The following is a 22,944-nucleotide window of genomic DNA, read 5'->3' on the forward strand; positions in this document are numbered from 1 at the left end:
AGAAAAGACAAGGAGATGTGGCACTCCGAATGTGTGTGTTTGAAATGTTACCGTTATTTCCTCCCCCAAATAGCCGTGAGGCTGTCATGAATGCAAAGCACAACCCAGTCCAGCATCTAGATGTCTGGGCTATTTTCTGGTATTTTGTCCTCTGTGACTTTAATAACATATGTCATCCTAAGATGACATTCTCTTTAATGAGGCTTGATGGATGTTTATTTAGCTGTGCTTATTAAATCGAGCACATATCCGTCTGTCTAACACCTGTGTATTTCTACACCCTTATGTAAATCGCTAGAAACTGGCATGTAATGAGGGCTAGATCAGGACCAGTAAGCTGTGACCAGAGCGTATGCATCCGGTGGGGCCAGTGTGGTGTAGCGTGCTTTTCCCGCTGTGACTATAGCGACCCTGCTCTTCTCCCCTCTGGCTGGCTCAGTGTGAAAGGAGCAGCTGAGGAGAGACACTCACGTGGCTGCCTGGAAAAGAGCATGCACATGCTCCCTCGGTCTCTCCGCGGCTTTCGCTCTCGCCTTCCCCCCTGCCTGTTTTCCTGCTCCTTCCTTATCACACATAGACACACAGATTCAGCACCAGCAAGTGATTCTACTCTCACTTTCTTTTCTAGCCTGTCTTGCTGCACTGTGCGCTCCCCGTGCACTCTTCTATCGTCCATCTTTTTATCCTCTCCTCCCCCTGTGTTTGTTTATGCTCCTCCTCCTCCTCTTGCTTGATATTTTTAGAGACGAATTACGGCACACTGCAGGAAGAAAAAAAACTGGAGGGGGAGCAGTTTCGGCAACGTGCGTCCCACTTCCTTCCTTCCTTCCTTCCTTCCTTCTCACTTTCATGAGGACTTCTTCTCTTTCCTGCAGGACGTCTTCTTCTTTTTTCCTAATGTCTCTCTTTTATTATCTCTGTTTTCTTGCGTCTCTTCTCTTTTTCATCTCTTTTCTGCTCTTTTCTGCACATGCTATTGATGTCTTTATGATCTGTTGCCTGTTTCCCATTTATCACTGAGATGATTGAGCACTAAACTCACTACTGTCAGTATTTATGACACTATTCTCCATCCTTCAAGGAGCAATCTGCTTTGTAGGCAAAACAGTGCGACCTGCAGGTCATTCCATACCACTATCACTCCATTTTGTTATTAAGGTTATAAATCAGGAGCTGACTCTGGACATGCAGTTCTTATTAATATCAGTGGGATGAGGACATATCTGCACTCATCAATGTATTAAAGAAATCCAGTGTGGGGTTTGTTGATTACTTACTAATCAGAAGACATGGAATAAGGAAGAAGAAGAGAGACAGGATATGTGCGCACATGTTTGTGTGTCTGTGAGAAAGGGAAGGGGGAAGGAGGGAGATTGCTCAGGATTTGACGGTGTCCGCAGTGTATGGATCTTTGCTCTTGGTATGACATTTGGCCTGACTTAAATCTGCTCACAAACACACACACACACATTTACTCGCACGCAGATGTGCACATACAGCCAACAGCAGCTGTAGCAACAAGGCACTGACAGCAAGCTAGAGCTGGAGCTTACTCACTGCACGTGGCACGAGCCAGTTGTTGCTGCAGGATAGGTGGACAGACTGTGAGTGTGCAGACTCACATACAGAAACATGTGTGTTTTGCTTCGCCCCAAACATGTCTAGCTAGTTGTTTAGCTCCTCTGTCTATAATGACATTACTCATCATAGATGGCGAATGCATGTCCTTCCCCTGCTTCGCGTCATGCTAAGGCAGCAAGTGGCATTGAGGAGTCGTTCCATCCACGACTTGGATTTGTATTCCCCTCTGCGGCTGTGGAACAGAGCTCTGTCACTACCTCAGCTATCTGCATGTATGTGCTGTGTCCGTATACACTGCTGTCATACACAGAGTCAAAACAGCAGGGATATTTAGATACTCACACCTAGCAAAGCATTTGCATAGATGCTTTAGATCCTCATGTGCATACATAGAATCCAAAGCTTCGGGCAGTTAATATCCAGTGCTGAGCTCTCTGGGCTATTTTAGGCTGACTTGAAAATTGTAGCTCCCAGGCCTCTGTACAGAGAACGTTTAATTTAGCACAGTATATGCATGGTGTTAGAGAGAGAGAAGGAAAAGACTGTGCCTCTGTGTGAACTGCTGATTGTCCAGCTGGTCCTCCAGAGCCATTAGAGGTGTCAGATGTGATCAACCCCCTGCATTGAAAACAAAAGCATGAAATGTCAAGAGACAAGATTTTGTAAGGAATAGGTGCAGCATCTTGGACCCAGCTGCAGAGTCAGAAATAGACCACTGCACCAGCAGGCAAGGCCACGGTGGACTCCCAGGTTTACTACAGGGGGCTCCGCAGTGTAGAGAAACTGCAGAAGGCTTTCCCGTCCAGCCTCAGCTGATTATCTCCCTTTCTCTCTTTTGTCCCCCCATCCCCCTGTTTACTTATTTTATTAGTGCATCCTTGCCACAAGCCATTTGTCATCACCGATTATACTCTGTACTGTTCCACAGGCTGCATCCGATGGAGCAAGCTTTTTTTGCGTCTGCAGTGTGAGCGGATATGATTGACGAGGCCAGAATTATTGATTCACAAAGTCAATGAAAAACACAGAGATGGTTACATAACAGCACTTAGGGATATAGGAATAATGCATACATTAGCAGTTCAGGGTTCAGGTTACCTAAGTAGGAAGACTAGGAAGTTTGGTTATATGTGAATAAATAAGGAATAACATTTTAAAATACTTTTTTATATATATATTTCTATATATTTTTATCTATATTTCTGCAATCTTAACGGCCCCACAGTCAGTAGACTGAATATTTCAGGAACCAGAAAACTGGTTCATATACACATATATAACATATACTTTCCTCTTTTGCCATCAGCCTAAAAACAGTACCTTTACATATGCATCTCTCACAAAGCCCCTCTAAACAAAGAGACTATATATTTTATTAGACTGGGTCATGAAAGTCTTCAGGGCACACACAGTGGTAGCTATAGATGCATAATCCGCAGTAATGTGGAGATGATGCATATTTGTGTCTCTGACATGGGCAGAACCTTGTAACCATGAAGGACTTGAAAGGTATGGCATATATTAGAGAGATGAAATATCCAGATTGACCAGTGAAGTAAAGTTAACATTGATACAATGGAGATGCTGTATTTTACAGCATTACCTCAGTCAGGTGGAGTAGTTATTAATGTATGCGTCCATATGCACCAGGTTAAATTCAAACAGGTTTTAGGGAACTAGTGTAAAAAAGCTTTTGTTTAATACTAACTGTCAGTAAATAAGAACTTGTGGTTCACTTATAACCCAGAAAAGGATGAAAATGTACACACAGAAGACATTTGTCTAACAAATCAAGTTCTAACAGTATGAATTAACCTTTTATTTTTTTCAATGTAAAGATCACATTCGAGATCATATGATTACTGGGTGTTGGAAACTGTTGCTTGAAGAACTGGTATTCATTGATTATCATCTTTGTTTCTGTAAAACGAATCAATTGCTCGTATCGGCTTAACTTTAGGATAGAAGTGCAGCATAACAGCATGAGAACACCAGGGTGTTCCTGTGTTTCTCATTAAAATATTTAATTACATATTTCAAACATTAGTAGTAACACTACTTACTTACCGGTATTTGACTTTCAAACTTTAAAAATACTTCACTTTGTTTCCCTCGCCCTACCTCCTGCCCAGAGCTTTGTCACCCAGCCTGCTTCCGCCTGTGTATCCCTTGCAGATGGCAGCGGCTGTGCCACGTCCCACTGGGACAAAGTGTCCTACAGGGGCCTAATCCGGTTGCCACTTTCCCGTCCCTTCCTGTCCCTCTCTGACACCTTGAGTTCTCAAATTACCTCATCAAGCTGTGGTTTGGAATTTAATTCAGCATGTTTAATTATATCAGCGTTTAAAACAGCTCCCTGTACCCAGAGGTGACAGCTTCAATAAGAACCCAAAAATTGTTACAGGCCTGCCTATGTTAGGTTGTCTCACAGAGAGGATAATTAAGCATTTTAATTAAGCCTGGGACTAAAGTCATGCTTGTGGGAATAGATTGAAATAGTTTTAGGAAAGGTAACCTATATAATGCCCCGCATGTTGTTGTTTTTTTTTACTGTGTGGACACACTGTACATTGATGCAGAAAGTGTTATGTCAGTCTTCCAGTCTCCTTTATTTGGTTAAAAAAAAAAACAAATGGAAACACCGATCATCAGCTTGAACTCTTGGGATTTTTTTGATTGCTAATAGCGTGTTTAAATACTGCATCAGCACCCCCCACCCCCCCTTTCTGACTCACGAACACACCACCCTCCAGCTCTCTACTTCTCCCTCGACTTGGGAACATTTCAAGTAGCGGTGCACATGAATGGCTTGACAGGCTGCCATGGTAGCTGCACGGCCGACACAGTCAGGCTGACAGACATTTCCGTCCCAGCGAGGCATCGTCACATTGGTGTCGTCATGACAACTCTGTAAACAGCACGCCTTCCTCTCAAAAATCATAGGAGCCTCTAACGTTTGTGGTGTGTTTTGCATACATCATCAGCAAAATGAACTGTATGAAATCAAATGAATTGTTTTTTAAACCTGTCAATCATCATTACGTAGCTGCAAAGGAGCAGCTACGTAAACACGGCTGTTCATTTCATACCATGTCTGTGAGTGTGTGGTCAATTTGACCATCTGTGTATCCCCCGGGTTCAACAACAATGAGAACAGAGGTTCTCTAAGTAGGTCACTTGTTGGTGTGAGTCTGGGCGGGCTTATCACGGCACACAGTAGTCCAGCTCAGTGGACCAGCTCCCTTTGTTCCACAGCACAGCTCCGCTGAGCGCTCCCACAGAGGCAGCCAGCAATGCTGCAGCCCCAGGGTCAAGTCTTTCCAGCAGCACAGCTAAAGGTTCAGTTTGCTTCTTTTTACAGACACAGAGGTGATTACTGACTGCGATAGCCTGCATGTGTAAATGGCTGTGAATGTGAATTCATTACCTTAAAATGACTTTTCCTGGCATGTACATGTGACAGGTTTCTGCTGTTGCAAGCTTATTATAGTCTCACAACAATGTGCAGTTAGAAGTAAATCATAGTAATAATTAATAAAGTAGTAAATATAAACAAACATTTTAGGTTTCACATAGAACAGGTTCACCCATAATAATTAGAAACTAGTTGTACCTCATTAGGGTTTCATTCCAGTCCTATAGCCAAAACCTTGCATCTGTTTGACTTACATGAAGGTGTAAATATGTCTAATTCGATAAGTTATAGATAACAACAGAATTTTAATGGCTCACAAAGCTGGCATGTGAATGATTGTGTGATTTTGTGTTCAGATTTTTTTCCATTTTCAGTTTATTTAAAACAATGTAATCAGGTAATTATTGTCCGCACTGTTGCCTCACACCAAGAAGGTCCTGAATTCGATTCCGACACCTGGCTGCGTGGCCGGCTTCCTCCCACAGTTAGTGGGGTTAGGTTAATTGGTACATGGTTCGCTAATCCCAAACCCACCAGCGTAAATACAGTTATACTGTATGCACGTTTAAAAAACTAGAAACTGGAAAAGAAAGTCCAGTATTGATAGTATTTAATGCTAAGCAGAGGTAGGAAGCACCAACATTAGTTTAACATTGCTATAAAAACTAAATGCAACAAAAATAACAGAAACAGGCTTTAAAATTTCGAGCAGGTCGTGACATCTATGAAACCTGTGACTAGTTTGTGAGCTTAGATCCTGGAAGCATCAGACTTGGGTGAAGGGAGGGGACTGAGCCCTTCTACACATGAACACATGAGATAAACAGGAATGCTGCAGCACCCTGTAGCAAAATGGCCGTATGAAAATGGAACTAGTGTGACTATGAGTCATCACTGTGATCAGTTTAATGGGATTTAGGGATGGTTTATTTTGTTATTTACACATCCACTTCTCCTGCTGTGCCATGTGAACTCCATAAGAGGCCAATCTGTTTTTGTAATCTTGTGTTTTTACCGTTATGACTCAAACGCCCATGTATAAAATACCAAATTTGTAAAACTATGCACCTTTATATTCTGTAATTAGAGCTTGAGCATGCATTAATGAAACATCATTAAAGTATAATGTAACTGTCTGCAAAAATAATGTGCTTTCACTGCTTCGGGGGAAAGTACTGTAGGTTCATGTGAAGTTTAAATCAGCGATGCCTTTTATATTCAGGGGCATGTTTGATTATTGCTGCACTCTTTGCTTTAAAATGCAAAACAATCAGAGGTGAGATCAAGTTCAGGAAGCACTCTCCACTACAGCAGGAATGACTAATGACAGGCGTCGCACACGTGTGTTACAATGCAAAGTGAACTGCTTGTATATCTGCATTAAAATGGATAGCAATGATACAGCTTCTTATTTTAATCTTTATTTATTCATTTGACCATGAGACAAAGTGGAAACACAGAATGCTTTAGGAGCTATGGAGTGAAAGTTCCACAGATGAATTGCAGGTTAATCCTAAATATTTGTTGGACACATACAGGGAGCATCAGCAGCTATGATTTTTTTGAAATATATGAATTTGGGTTACTTCTAGTATTAGAAAAAAAAACACCGTGGCTTTGTGCATGTGTGTGGGTGTGAAACATGAAATGTGTTTACCACTGAGAAATGGGTGGCTCATTATGCGATTTCGAAGGAGCTTCCAGTGTAAAGTGACCTGAATGCCGGTGATGTCAGCCCCTCCGATTCATGAAACACATGAATAATTGAGGATGAAGCAGGCTCAGTGCACCGGCGCTGGGCAGAGATGGAATGCAAAGTGAAAGCCATCTCTTTCCTCATTAGCTCCGTCTCTGTCTCTCACCCGCTCTCGCTCAAGCCTGCCTCGCACATTCTCTTCTATCTATTGTCAGCCTGCAGCCCTGAATTTCTGTGACCCAGCAGCAGCGATCGCGAGAGGAAGAGCCTCGCTTGGATACTAGGAGAGGCAATAAGCAGACAGATGATCCAATGGCTGAGAGAGCAGAGGAAGAAAAAGGGGGAACGGAAAAGTGCAGGTTGCTAAGAGAGAACGGGAGCTTATCAGCCCGTATCTGACAAAGGAGAGGCGAGCGCATGATAGAAAGAGAAGAACGAGGTCTGATATCCTGGCTTCGGTGGCTTCTCTCCATCTGTTGGGAACAAAATATGTTTCCTTTAGCTCGCTCTGCTGCGTCTGCTTCCTCCTTCTTTACCTCTCATCCTCCTGGCATGCTCCGGAACTCGTCCACCCTCCTCCCCTTTATCCCTCATCCCTCTTTCCTCTCCCCCCCACCCTTCATCCACCTCCTCTCTCCTTCTTCCTGTTCCTCATCTAAGGCTCCCGCTGCGTGAATGAAGCTGATTGAAAGGGGCTGAGCGCTGCGGAGTGGCTCCCTACATGGCTACAAGCAGGTTAGTTCTGGGAACAACTGCCTGCATACCTGCCTGCATTCAGACAGACTGACACGGAGCCGGCATAATGATGAGTTTCCCTGCTTGGATCAACACGTTCTATTTAGAAGGAAAATCCTAGGAGGATGAGAGCTGCACCTCAGACCACCAATGCGTCTTCTTTGGCAGGTGGTGTTAAGGGCAACATAAGCTGGTTATTAGGAGATCAGAGCTGGCTGGGGAAGATCAGTGGCTGTAAGCCTGCTGAAGGAAATCACCCAGCCTCCTCCTTCCATTTTTTTTCTCTGTCTCTCTCACTCTCACCATGTTTTTCTCCAGCTACCTTTTCTTTTGCACGGAGAGAGAAAAGAAGTGCAGTGTGCAGTTTGTGGGATGATCCACTGGGTGAACAGCTCATCACTGGGAGCTGCCTGCGAGGACATGGTGGTGTTTGAGTGTGTGACGGTGGCCAGCGAGGGCTGTCGCTGCCTTGAGGGCTGCTGTGAGGAGGTGCTGAGGGGCCGTGTCTTTCATCAGGGGTATGGTGGATTCTGTGATGCATGCGTTAGTGTCACTGTGCATATGCAGGGGAAAAAAGGGATGGGTGGGGTAGAATGGTTTTGGTTATGTAATCTGTGCATTTCACAGGTGCATTTAAATACCAAAGTGGTTTATTTTGTATTGTTTTGTAGATTGTGTGTGCGATGTCACTATTTGTATCAGTTTCGGCAAGACAAAGCGAGCTGTGACGTGCCTGGTGTGATTAGTGGGCATACATACTGTGCGTCCACGCGCATGCCCATGTTTACTTCTGCTCCTGTGTGCTCAATGCGCGCATTCCTGGGAGCGCATGTGCAGTGGTTGCTAGCGAGCGTGGTGCTCCTCATGGTCCTTTGGGAGCAAGCAGAGCTGAAGGACCAATGCCAGATGGGTATTTTCCAGGGTCAGCAAAACTGTGAAAACAAGTGGGGCCCATGGAAAGGCCCGGAACTCTGCTCTATTGTGAAGTTGAGCGTTTGGACAGCTTGAGCCGGTTGGATTTAGGGCTTTAGAGCTTATTTAAAGAAAAGACTGTAACAAAGTGGTGCAAACAGCGAGCTTGTTTCTCTTTCTTTTCTTTTCTTTTTTCTTTCACTATGAGCACAAGAACTTGACCTATTGTGAATGGCTGGCACGTCAAGATCCTGTGTGATTAACACCTTGAAGTCAGTTCTCTGGGGTTTTTTTTATGTAACTAGGCAAAACTTTAAAACTGGACAACAAAAATCTTGTTACTCATCTCGTTGTATCATCAAGTCTTAGCTCGACTCAGTCCAAGCTACTGCTCAGAACCAACAAAAGCACAGGAATAAGGCATCCTAGTCTCCATTTACTTCATGTACATTGCATTGAAACATTGCATTGACAACTGCAACTGCAGATAAGACCTCTTCAGATCTCTTATCTGCTTAATGAAATAAAGAAATAGCCCGTAGGTGTCCACAAAATACGTTTTGAGTTTTCACTTTTCACTCTTTAAAAGAGTCTGAGCATTTAAAAAGTCTGCAATTATTCAACAATTAATGTAACAGTTTATCAGGTCTCTTGAATTAAAGCCGAGCCTCTGCGCTTCCCTTGGATCTCAGTTCATTTCAACTCCATTTGCTGGGATACAGAGGCGAAATCCAAACATTTCCGGAGCCAAGTTGTGTTTGTACCTTCAAGTTTTCTCAGATGCAATGTGAATAATCAATGTTTAAATGACAGCTGTTTGTTTGAAGACACAAACACTTGCTTAATCATGAAATGTACAATGACGGTGCCCAGATGGGTTGTGAGGTATTGTCTGTCACATCACCATCCTGCTGTATTTTCGGCTCAGACGGCTTCTCTGACTGCAGAGCTTGAGTATATTTAGCCACACACATTGAATATTTAAGCCATCCTGTCCACTGTTGCTATAGCGATCTTCATTCAAAGTAGAGCTGTGTTTGAGCTTTGTAGTAGGCAATGCTTCAAGTGATATGTTTTTGGGGGTTTTTTTAAACTGATAAATTTCTTGAAGTTCTCTCTGTGTGTATACTGTATATATGTCACTGAATATAAGTGTACACAGCAGCCTTCAGGCCACTTTATCATTGCCACCCTATGACCCAGTAGGGACTCTTGCCTTATTTTAGCTCCAGTACAACCAATAGTGCATATAAGTTTGCAGTGTTTGTCATGTCTGTTACATACGGCATTTTCATATGACGTGATAACTGTAAGAGCCTTGTCTATTAATCTACTGCCGAACTCTGTGTTTGACATTAATCACACTACATACTAGCATCCAGCGATAATGCTGTGACAGGTCCTTGCTTTGTGTCTCAGTGTTGTGTTTCATGAGGGAGTGAAGAACAAAGCAGTTGCAACTGATGCTTTTGTCCACTCTTCTCCAGGCTAGCAAAGGCTGCATGTTCACTCTGTCCACACTTAGCCCGCTGGTTCAAAGAGCAAACTCTTGTGTGAATGACCGATTGGGTTCAGTCATTCATATGCTGATGACGGATTCAGTGTTTCCATTGTTTACTGCCGTGTATCTGGAAGGGAGAGGTGATCCGTGCATTCCTATTACTGAAAACAACAAGTGGGGGTCCCTGTACATGTTTTGCATGCGGGGACATTATAAGAGATGAGCCATGTCTTTTTTTGTTATCTCTTCTATTTGCTAGCTTTGGTTACCCCACCACATCTCTCAAACTTAACATGGATTCACTTGAATTATGCTCTTCAGGCAATCCTTATAGAAGCCATTATCTTTATGTATTGTCTATTTTTGTTTGGTGATGCTACATTGTAGCTACATTCTAGTATCCAAGCATTTGGACTTTTAGTATAATTAACCTTCATAGGACCAGATGGGAACTCCATCCAGTCTTGCAGCACTAGTCCAGACCTGCTAGTGTGAGAGTGAGAGTGACCAGCCTAGGATGTGACATGCAAAATAACACGACATGAACCCAGTACATGCCCATGCTATAGTATTTTTGGCCTATTTGTGCTATTTCTTTTTTCATTAATTCAACAGGATGCTTGCATAAGATGTCGCAGGCACATAAATGCTAAAAACGGGTCATTTTTACATATTGCTAGGTGGTTGCCAGGCAACCTGATGGGGTAATACAAATTATTCACAAGGGGTTGTCATAGTGGGTAGCTCCCTATGTTGGATTTGGCAGATTTTTAAATGAAGCCATCAGGTGTCTGATGGTGTATAAATTAAGTTTTGTGGACATAAATAAAATGTCTTTATAATGAAATAAAAGGATGCAGGTGCATCAGTGCTGAAAGCAGCTCATATAAGTTGCCCATTGCTAGGTGGTTCCTAGGCAACATGGTGATATCATAATATCTGATATGGAAAAGAACTTAAAGGAGCCTAAGATGCACCCGTGCGCCAGGTTTTATCGCTCAGCTCCTGGCGATGTAGGTGTTGGAGTTGGCGGACAAAGAAACAAACAAATGTGCAGACTGAGATTTTATGTCTTACAGTAAAATGCTCTGTTTGGATGCAAAGACACAAAAACAGTATGTTTTATCTGTATTATTTGCACAAAAATGTGTTTGTCTGCAGTTATGAGATCATTGAGAACACAGACACATGACAGAGTGTGGACTGTCTTGGTGCAGGTTTGGTTTGCCATGAGATTCCAGTTCTGTAGCTATTGTATTTTGATATATATTGTTAATACATCTATTTGATGTACCTGTGCTCTTCTAAGGTTTGGTACAGTGCGCTACTTGCACCTTTTCTGGTTGATATTTGTGAAATTGGTGACAGCTGTTCTGATTATAAGTCACCTGTCCCAGTCAAGGGGCACATGGTGCACAGGATGCTCATCTTAAATTGTATTTTTGTGCATCACTTGGTCTTACACACGTGGTTTCATTCATGATTTATTTATGCTTTCACATGAATTGTTGAGAAAATACTAGAATAGGGTGAACTAGTTGGGAATTCACCATGTGTCACAGCCTATTACAATAAAACGTATGATGGTAATCTGTCTTAAATTTGTCATGGATCAAATACGATACATTAGTGAGGAACTAGTATATAAAAGGGTCTTGTATTTAATTTTATCTATATTTTTGTTCTGGAATTCAAACACACTGAAGAAGACCCAGCACATAGTACAGTTTTAAGGGCCAAATTTAAGTAAGAGGGTTTGCGTCCAACCCAGTAATAAAAAATAGAAATCTGCCCATCATGTCTTCCCAGAAGTCCCCAAAACACAAATGTTCTATCTGACCAAACATAAAAGACGTTCATTGAACACCTTTGTGCTTCATGTTGGTTTACACGTCCACCAGCAGCACGGAACACAACAGCCGCCCCCACCACTTACGGCCATGTGCCACAGTTTGTGCCATTCTCCATCCTCCTATCATCATGTGCAGTTGCCCACAGGGTTTCCCACAGTGTTTTGTAGCCCAGACAAGAATCTGCTTACATCATAAAAAATGTATAACCTTACAAAACCACCCATTCACCTTTAAAGAAAAGCAGCACAGGTGTCGTTCTGAATAACCAATGTCATAATTTCATTGTCTGTTCTGATTTTAATCTAGTATGTCATCCTTTATTCGGAAATTCAGCAGGTTATGGGTTGGGTGTTGCCTGTGCTAAAATCAGAGTATTTGCTTGATTGTCCCCCAACTTCCAGGTGTGTCGTATATGCGCTTAACTACAAATCTTCTGGCTGAGACAGAGATCGTATACTGCACGGTGCATATCAGATCAGCAAGCTGCAAACTTTAATAGCATGCATCTTGGCATGTACAACGCCAGAAGTTAATATGAAATGCCAAAAAGCACAAGAGGGAGCATGAGAGGCAATAAAAATACTCATTAGAAAGCTAAACTGTAGCTCTGCACTAAAATCTCATGTGGTGGTCCTTTACTGTTGGCAGAAATTAATGTATACTTAAAACTCTAAATGTTTAACAATTAATGTCTTTTAAGGACAGCTTTCCCTTAAATGTATTCTTAATGGCGTCACTAAGGAATACACAATGTACACTATACTTAAAATGATCATCGACTGAAAGAACTGAACTTTAGGTAATCATATGTATTGATGTCAGAGGCGTGCATTATTTATCTTAGTGAGTCAACAGATGTGAAGGCTCTGTGATGTCCTTGTCTTTTAAAATCAAGCAGCCATTGGTACAGCAGCATCTGACAGTCAGACAGAAGCTGTCATCACCGCTCTCTATGATTCAAGGCTCCAAGCTGCAGTGAAGTCCCAAATGTAACGGTAGATCAGTAATTCATGACCACTAACAGCAGCCATCGACTGACGTAATGGCTTGCATAACGCCATGTCAAGTAACCAGGCCTGGCAGGCACACTGTCACACAGATCACTTACAGGGCCTTTTGTTAGCTTCTGTCATTAGGAGAAGAAGGCTCCTTACTCAGCCAGAGATGTTTGAGATAGTCTAGTTCTGGATCACAGAGCCTAGCAGATAGGAACCTTGTGCACAGTTAAGGTCTGGGACTGCATGCAAAACAGAAATAGTGAAATATCACAGTGAGGATCATTCAAATTTGATATTTTTTCTAAAGATTTCTTAATAACTATGTGGATGTAGCTTACGCCATTTCGTTTCGTCATTGCTGCTTTTGTTGTTGTTGTTGTTTTTGAGTTCCCGTATTAGCTTGGCCATTATTAGCCATGTTAGCACATGGTGCTTCAAGCCTATTAAGCCTCAAGTGATGTAAGGCTGAGCAAACAGTGTACGTGCTGTGCTGCTGTCCACACTGACCTGTAGGTCAGCGCTGTCATGCAGAGCAGTTTGTCTTAATATTTGTTGTAAGGGTAAATCACATTGGAATGAATTCTCTTCTTTTTCTCTCTTATTTTTTTTTTTGTTTGTTTCTTTGGGTTTTTTTAGCACTGCCAGTAACTCAAACAAGAGCACGCCCGCCTGCTCACCAGTCCTGCGTAAACGCTCGCGCTCACCCACACCACAGAGCCAGGAGGGTGAGAACATGGTGGAGAAGGGTTCAGACCACTCCTCTGACAAGTCCCCCTCCACGCCTGAGCAGGTTGTCCAGAGAACGTACTCCGTGCAGTCGGCGCGAAGCGGGGGAAAGAACTCAAAGGTGAGTACACGGGAGATTCGCCTTTTTATCTTCTCGATGCATCATCTGGAATCTGATCAGATGGAAATACAATACGGACTGAAACACGGTGCACTTTCACTGGCATATTAAAAAAAATTTAAAAAACGGATAAAACAGAGGATCCAGCTCTCAGCATCTCTCAGCCCTTTTTAAGCTGTGTGTCCTTTCCACCCAAAACACTCAGAACTGCAGAAAGAGAGGCCCCCGTACACCTCGACAACACTTTGCGTCACACAGAGCTGCTTCACAGTGGGACACCAGGTGTCAATATCACAGACAAAGATAAAGGTGCGACGGGCAGGATGAGGCCTAAGTGGAACACTTAGTAATAATCCTCAGTAATAAATTATTCATTGAGAATTAATTAAACTGTAGTAAAAAATTATTTCAGTGTGAAGGAATTATCATTGATTATGTTTGATAATTATAGTTATTATTAGTTTGTACACTAACTGATTTGGCTGGGCATCAATCATTATCAGGGACGCTGCTTATTTTAACCAATTATTAAACATTATTAATTATAATGTAATATAAAGTCAAAAACTGTTTGTTCAAAATAAGTAAGCTGTTTATTAGCTATCTATTCACCATTTAACAATGATCTTTAGCATAAAGTGTTACCTGCTTTGACAATATGTTGTCTTTAACCTCAAACCTAAGCATACACATTATTACAGTTGAGTGTAATTTTTACGTTGTTGTTTCCACTTTGGCTCAAATACAGTAAAATGGTGGAGACGAATTTCAGGACTCTGGAGAAGATTTGGTTTTATAACATGAACGCTTACTCAGCAAGAATATAATCGTGTAGGAAACAGACATAAATCAATAGGAGGGCACCGAAATGAGGTTAGCAACTACCTGCCATGCTTTGGATTTCCTCTGTGATTTTAGTCCTGCTGTGTTGCATTACATTTTTTCATCTTCTAAATTAGTCCTCCTGACTCTCTGACAGTCGTGTTGATATTTTAACTGTTGTGATCCAGCTGTGTAACTGTGGCTGCACTAACACGTCAGTGTTGGCCCGGCTTTAGTTATTTTCTAGTGTAGTGACGCACGTGTTAGGATCGGTTATTGACTTGGTAGGTGCCTGATGATCTGTAACTATCACTCCACCCCTCCAAAACCAATCTGAACATATAACACTATTCTCTCTATTCCTCCTGAACACACATTTTTTCACTAATTTTACAATAAAAGATTAAAGAATCAGTAAAGTTTTATATTGTACCTGTTTTAGCTTGCTAAACAACAAAATTAATCCAGGAAATGACTTACATTGACAAATGTAAAATGTAAACAATGGTTTCAAATCAGAGATTAGGATTTCTTGCGCTGAGCATGTTCTCTGTGTAGCTTTCAAGTGTTGCAGCGTTTTCTTTTTTGGATCTATCTGAGTTCTCATCAGCATTTCTCGTCACAAGCGAATTTAAATCTTTGAAAGTCAGGTATTCTCACAGAAGATACAAGCCATCACACTCCATCTCCTTTTTTGCCTTTGCCTCATCCGTCTCCGCTGATCTCCGTTGGGTTTTTGAGATCGTTTTCATTTCTCCACATCACACTGTGCACGCCGTCTCTCTCTTCGCTGCTGCTGCTGCTGCTGCTGCTACATGCCATAATGATAATACATACCATCTGATAAAGACTGTTCAGCTCTTCTGTTGGTACTGTCAGCTGTTTCTTCTTGCAGTTTGTTTCGTTTTTGGGGTTTCATTTTTCTATCTGATTTTTTTGTTCTTTGTTCTTCTCCTGATTGCATGCTAGTCTCACAAGCGTCTTTCCAAAGTAAGCATTACTCTTTTTTTCTGTTCTTCTAATATTTCCGTGCCCACTTCCCCTCTGCAACACCTCCTGTCTTGTGAGCTGCGCTGTGAAAAACCCCCCCAAAAAACAACATTCCTGTTTTTCGAATGCTTCCCCCTGAAACCCGGCTTGCCCCCTTGTGCACACTGCAGCCGTTGCGATCCCCATCTGCACCCTTCATCACAGCAGATGGACGTTTTTTGCAATACCAATAACCCTACGCAACCTCACTCACTTCCTTTCCTTTTCCTCTTTCCTTCCTTTCCCTTTCTGGTGGTTTTATATGACATGAATTTCTACAGAAATGTCACATCAGGATTATTTGTTGTTGTTTTTTTCCTATTCAGATGTAGAGAAATTCACTAAATAGATAAATAAATATTGCAAATTATTGTCCAAATTCCTTCCTCACCTCCTCTTCCTGTTCCCTGCTTGGGCCTTTGTCCTGGAACTCTCTTTACAAACTTATCTCACTATTACACTGCGGTAATGAGTGCTTTATATCTGTTATGCTGTGTACTGTAATTCCCTTGCTGTAGAAGGATGAACTCTTTAAAATACTGCCAGCATCCTAGTCCAGAGCAGCAGGACCGGATCTTTATTTAAGCAGCCTCTCTGTCATCACATGAAACAAATTTATCTTTTTTTTTTTTTTATATTTAATTAATAAATTTTTTCTTGCACCACAGGCCCCAAAATTCTCCAGACTGCGGTCACGTTTTGTCGCATCAGCTATACTGTAGCTCCATCATCTAGTTTGCTACTTGTCGCAGTGTTTTTCATGTCAGTCATTCAATTTATGGCTCAGCTATACAGTGACTCAGGCTATAGGATGCGATTAAAAAGCTAATTTTTTTTTTACCATAAATGAATAGAAAGATGCAAAAATGGGAGAGTGAATCAGTAAATTGGAGGTCGGTGTGAAGAGAGCCCTCCTGATGCTCTGTTTGCTGCTGCGCAGTCACACAATCAGTTTAGTGCACACACATAGATCCTAATTGATCATATGACTCTCCTTTTATGTGCCACAGTTCGAACCCTCTCCACCCCCACCCTAACTCTTTTGCAATATCTCCCATATATATAGATATATATATAATATATGTATATGTATACATATATACACGAGCCTCTGTGGCCTGCAGTGGTCACATGACCTCAGCAATGGCATTAGGTCCAAGCAACGTGAGCTCGATCGCCCCAACCCTAATGATGCACAAATCAAAGATGCATTTGGTAGAAGAAACGTATGCGCTGTGCCTCTATGCAAAACGGCATAAACGGCAGTCCTGATGTAATAATAATAATCAATCAGGCATCTAATGTAACATATCCAGCTAGATGGAGAGGCTGACCTAACTACTCAGTCAGCCCTCTGACGCTGTTACATCGGTATTGGCAGTGTTATTTCAGAGTTGTACTTGAGCCACAGGCGCTTACGATATCAGTGTGTCGCGTTTCCATTCCTGTCAGTGTTTACGTTGCTCATTGCTTTAGTTGACATTTTTGTTTCTCTTTAATTTTCTTTCAGTATGACAGGCTAAACCTGATTAAAGTAAGCATTTCTTCTTGTTTTCATTTGACCCATTCACAATCCTATCTGCCTCCCATTGAGTCCCTTAGGCCTCCACTTACCCATCATATAGAGATGGATTTCTAGTTCCTGTCCCTCTTGTCCTTTCCAGTGCGCCCCCACCCTCTGACTCAATGCGAAAGGATCCTGATTTCATTCTGAAATGTTAAATAATCAGCCCGGCTTAATCAGAAGACTGATTCTACTGTAGTGATTGTCAGCACTGTAAATGACAAAATATTATTATTCGAGCCAATTCTTTTGCCCCGACACAAAACTATTTCTTTAAAACAATATGTCCTAAAATTTAAACCAAGAAATCTTTCCCTCCTCTTATGTAGTCACAGGAAGTCAAACACAGTGGCACATGCATACATGCACGCCTTGTCCAGACAGTGGACTCTGAGTCATTTCTCTCTGTCACCTTCAGATCAGAGTAGCGCACATTGGCCCAGCTATCATCACAGCCTTGAGCCCGCTTCTGCAGCTAAATGCTAGCTGACGCTGCGCACACCAGAAAAGCAGCAAACCCTGTTGAACAGAAAACAAACAAACTAAATATTTCTGTGTTTTAAAATTACAGTTTTGCAATATTTAGGGCTTCATTCAGTCCATGATTTGTGTTTTGTGGCAATTTCTAAAGCTGCCAAGTCAAAGTGTAATACGAAACATATGACTCACTCTTCAGCTACACTGTCACAATCAACATCATCGACTTTTTTTTTCTGTGTTCTTGCCAAAACTCAATCTGGATTATCCGCAAAGTCTGTTATTCACATCAGATTTAACTTACTGTGCCAGTTTGGGGGTTTTTTTGTTCTTTTATTAATATAATATTTCTTTGTCAATCATCCCTCTGCTGCCAGACACATGCTGTATGATGCACTTTCTCCTCTTTAGTCCCCGTCTTCTTCCCTCTTCTTTGTTCTCCCCTTTGAATGATCACCTGCATGTTCCCTCTGTGGGACTTCTTGCATTTAGACTGTTAGAGTTGAAAGCGTGTTTATGTGAATGGAATTGTGAATCTTATTAGGCCGCACCTCTGCTGCCCTCTGCTGCTGTAAAACCGCAACAGACGTGATTGTTTGTCTAAGAAGAGACCTCAAAAGAACAAATTATAGAAAATCACCAGTGACACGTTTCACACCCATTACAGCTCATTTAAATATCATCACTAAACTACAAAGGTGAATTAATTTTCACATTTTCTTTAAAAAATAAACTCCACGCAGGCAATGTGATGATTTTTGAAGACATATCGATGTACGTCTTGTTGTAAAGGTATTTTGAAATACAAACATAGTATATCCAGTCAGCGAATGCAGCACGCAACATGCTTTAGAATTAAATTACTTTCAGTTCCACCAACACAGGAAGCAGGTCTTCCTTGGAAGATTTGGGGAAAAGTCCTATATTTGATTGATAAGTAGACATGTCTGTCTGGGTGCTTACGTAAGTGGACTGGAAGATAATTTAACCCTCCATCGTTTCCATGTTCAGGATAGAGTACATTATTTAAATAGTGTGGAGAATTCTGCTGTTAAGAAATTGTTGTTTGACATCTGATGGATCTGGTTATTAAAAAGGTGATCGTGTGTATCTGCATAAGCCTTCAAGCCTGCTGCACTGTTCACTAGTTCCACGGAGTTAAATGCTTTTCCTCTTTTTCTCTTTCCACAGAAGAGCCAAAGCTGGTACAACGTAAGTCACGCCTTCTTTATCTCCTTCTGTCTGTGTGTGTGTGTGTGCGTGTGTTTGTGTTTGTGTGCTGGGGTGTCTTCATGTCATGTTTGTGACACCTGAAAGTGTTGGTTTAGTTGCTAACACTGCTTAGGAGCTGAAAGGTCTGTTGTCCTTGACCTTGTTTACTGGAGCACTGAACCACCAGTGTGCGTTACTGGTCCTGCAGGAAGGGATTAGCAGGAAGCTTAAAATAGCAGCAAGTGGGCCTTTGATGCAGCAAAGCAAGACAACAATCCTTCAGCACTGCAGTGCAAGATTTGACTAATATGCCCACATATCTGACTGGTATCACACAGTATAGAATCGACGCAGATTATTGCAGTTTTGTGTTTTCACCACAAGGTGGTGTGCTAACACTATTTTCCTAACCATGGTTCTCTTTGTAGATAGCAACTGAACATCCACTTAACAAATATTTTAAACCTTTTTTTTTTTTAAACAAAAAGGTTGCCAGCTGTGTGGGTTTAAGTGGATTTAACCACTAATAAGTGAGAACATAGTTTCTACAGAAGAGTCTTTATTGGATTTTTTCCCCCCATTTTGTGCTCTTTTTATTTCTTCTGTTGGTTTATTTCCTTTCTTTTATTCCCTGTGTGTACACTCTGCCCCTCTCTCCCCAGCATGAAAGACAACACATCCTGAGAGTAAGCATGACTTGTATTTTTGTCCAGCCCTGATTATCTTTGACTTGTCTCTCTTGCTCTCAGACTGGTGGGATTTTTTGATATCCCTCCTGCCTGTTTCTCATTCCATTGCCTTCTCTCAGCACTCAGCGTTGCTACCGCCAGCAAGTGACACGCTGAAATAGAAAGCACTGTGCTGTCATGATAAAGCTCAAAACAAGATCTTCCATATTGTGTTTTCAACACGGTGTAGAAGAATCGTACAGCACAATTATTCTTTCGTAGCAGTAACAGTGTTCAAAGGGTTTTTCATTTTACACGTGGACCTGTGAGCACAAGTGAATTTCTATTTCTGGCGTGCAACAGGTGGTAGCACACTGAGTTCCTCACTGTACTAAGCAGCTCAGTAAACCATCACAAGGGCTTCTGAATGCGCCATGGGAATGAAGCATGGTGCTTTAGGTTGTGGCACGTTTTCCTCCTGCCCAGCTCTCTTTCCTGCGTCCTGATAAGCACGGACACTTGGTCTGGCATTAAAACAAGGAGAAACACAAGGCCCTAACTAAACATAGCTGAAACATGAAAAAGGATTCTGAAAGCTTTTCAATACTTCGCTAATGCACTCAGCTGTAATAAACCCATTTCATTTCCTCTACTGACCTACTATCTGGAACAGACCGTAACAAGTGATAATCACTGCTGTAAGTGCCGTCCTGTGGTTCTCAAACTGTGGGGTGGGCCCCCTGGTGGAGAATAGGGGCACCACAGGGGAAGGAGCCACATTAACTTAATTTATTACAGTTTAAGCGGAGGAGGCCGACGCATGAGAGTTTCCTGATGCTATTATTATTAGTTTTATTTCAATAAAATTACCAGAAAATAGACATTATAGTTTGCAAACCACTGGACTGCACTGATAATCTCTCACATCATACTTACAGATGATATACTGCCGGCTACCAGCACAGTGAACTTGTCGTGTACAAGATGGCAGGATGATCTGCCCTTACCTCCAGATTATGTTGCTGTCAACAAATCTCTGTAAAAGGCCAAACTTAACAGTGAAGTCACCCTGCTCATTAATTGCCACGTTTTCTTGTTCCTTTGTCTTGCAGATCTGCATTTTTGTCAGCGGAAGCACTGCGTGCCGTGTTTTTACCCTGAACACGGTCACAACTGTTTACATGCATGCTCCTTCGAGTCCCTTTGTACTACAAGCCTGCCGTCTGTATCAGTTCTGCAGCTGAAAACAGTCCACACATATACTGCATATAAATATATGCATTAGCTTACAGCACCCAGATGTTGAAAGGAAATTATTTAGTCTTTAAATAAGACTGAAATGTTTGGTGATGAGTAAATGCTATGGACACAAAAGACAAATCTACTGTGGCTTACAAGTTAAAAATAGTATTTTGTTTTGACATACAGAGAAGACTTGAGCCATCAAATTTAAATCAGCACATGTGATGCAGGGATGAAGCTTTCCAGCATTAACTCACATTAAGCACATCAAGCTAAGAGTTGCACCCAAACAAGCCAGTCAGTCTTTGTAGCTTCGTCAACTTCTTAAGAGTAAGAAGTTCACGTTGTTGTTATTTCGAAGTTGCGTTGGCTCAAGACTAAAACTACATAGAGTGTGTATGTGAGACAACTTCAACAGGATAGCTGGCCTCAGGTCTCCGAGCCACAAACAGGGAGGAAAAGCCTGAAAATAAGAAATGTTGATATCACATTTATGGAGTAATCCCTTAATATGAATATTCAGAATTGGCATTACAATGTTCTCCTCAAACCCCGCTGACAATGTGAATCGGGGTGAAATTCACCATCACAGCTGATTCATAATGGTGAATTGAATTAACTGCTCAGCATCGGGGCTACCTTCCTGACATCTTGTACACTAATCTTTACACACATGTGTTTTTACTAAAGCTCAATCAGCCGGAGAAACGTGTGTCTAACAGATCCTTTTTCAATTCACTTGGTTCTGACACGTAGGTGTTGTAGCATTCATGCGCCTGCTTGTCAGACACTGTGTGCATGTGTGTGTGTGCACGTCTACGTGGCAGTAGCGATCGGCCACGACTTCGAAACTACAGTGACTAAACATCCACCTTTCCTAACGCGAGCCCGTACGAGGTAGGCACGGTCACCTCACTTTCTTAGGAGCAGCATAATTGCATTTTCTTATTCGCTTTGCATCTACACAAATGTGTGGCCTCCAGGAAGTTGGCAGGAAAAGAGAAAACAAGCAACAAACAGCAAGATAAGAGATATCTGGACACTAGACAGTGCATGAGTTTAGTGCATGGAGACCAACTTTCCATAAAATGAACAACAGCGGTAGTAAAATAGAGAGTTTATTGTTAATAGGATAAACACACTCCTCCGGTACACAGCATAAAACCCCACCCAGGTTTGCAGTACCAGTCTCCTCCATCCCCTACTGTTTGTCCAGCATGTTAATAGTTAACCAGATCGATACACGCTGTGTGTTGGTAGTTCCACTTTATACCCCGTTCGTCCTAGGCGTCACTGTGCCGCCTGAACTCTGCATGCAAAGTCACAGTCAAGTCAATGAACTCTTTCTTTCCTTAAGCTATAAAGCTACAAAATCGACACGAATACACGGAAATACCACAAGTACGGGATGAAGCTTCATTAAGTTTCATGCTCATGATGTAAAGGCATGTTTTCCAAGAAGCCTGTGATATTTTTCTTTCTGCTTCCTCAACTTACGCAAAGATGGGACTCGTGGCTGGATTCCAGTGCCCAAATATGACTTATAAATTTGCTTAGAGCAATGAAAATCCAAGCCACAGTTACACTTGTTTTGTGTTTTTGTTTTTTTCTCTCTGTTTGTTTTTTGTTTTGCTCACCAGTCAGACCTCCATAACTGCGCCCACGTTTTTGAGCGCCGAAGCATTTTTTTTGTTAAGAAAATCTGTCGATTTTAAGTGCTGCTGAAGTAGAAGCTCTCCATCCTTCTCGCCCACTGAAAGTAGCAGAGGGGGATCAGGTGTCAGGAGTGCATGAATGACCTCAATACCAAGGCAGGAAGGAACCACTCCATACTTGCAGTTTCTTGAAATCGCCGGCGTTCAGCACGTTCAGTACTCGTACTTTGGATTCCAGCGGCCTTTCATTCATAAAATAAACGTTAAAAGCCCAAGAGCAAAGAATTATCGAGCGCGTATTTATTCATTCTCCTCGCTCTGCTATTTAAACCCTGGCTTGCGACCCGGTGCAGTCCCTTTCAAGATTGATGGTGTTGTTTTGCAGCCAGAGGTAACTGGAGGTTATGCTCACATCTGTTCTCTATAACTCTATAACTCAATCACTCGCTCAGACTGTAAGACGGACTCAACACATACTTTGGCTTTTTTTCCCTTTATTCAGTCCTACTTTTTTCCCCTACAGCTACATCTTTGTTTATATTAATCCTCCAGTCTGCAGAGTAAACTCGCCTCATTCTTTGCTGGTCATAAACAGAGTAATTATCAGGCACTCAGACCTGGACAGCAATACACACACACACACACACACACACTCATGCTCTGCTTGCACACTTACGAGGAGGAGTAAGCAGAAAAAAGGAAAAGGCTACTGGCGTGATAATAAAGGACTTGTTGGC

The 22,944-nt window shown here is 42.0% G+C and overlaps 1 protein-coding gene across 18 annotated transcripts in view; it reads left to right on the forward strand.

Annotated features, from left to right (window-relative positions):
- gramd1bb (GRAM domain containing 1Bb) overlaps window positions 1-22,944 on the forward strand; it is a 116,138-nt gene that overhangs the window by 83,334 nt on the left and 9,860 nt on the right. For 10 of the 18 annotated variants that reach the window (XM_014335176.2, XM_042222563.1, XM_042222553.1 and 7 more), the window contains 5 exons: window positions 13,328-13,538; window positions 15,330-15,350; window positions 16,900-16,923; window positions 18,622-18,642; window positions 19,305-19,328. In XM_014335176.2, coding sequence (XP_014190662.1) covers window positions 13,328-13,538; window positions 15,330-15,350; window positions 16,900-16,923; window positions 18,622-18,642; window positions 19,305-19,328 — 301 coding nt within the window. The other 8 variants (XM_042222558.1, XM_042222564.1, XM_005927312.3 and 5 more) reach the window with 7 other exon arrangements.

This window comes from Haplochromis burtoni, unplaced genomic scaffold, assembly GCF_018398535.1.
Source record: "Haplochromis burtoni strain Fernald_Lab_line unplaced genomic scaffold, NCSU_Asbu1 Contig_88, whole genome shotgun sequence".
NCBI classification, from domain to species: Eukaryota; Metazoa; Chordata; class Actinopteri; order Cichliformes; family Cichlidae; genus Haplochromis; species Haplochromis burtoni.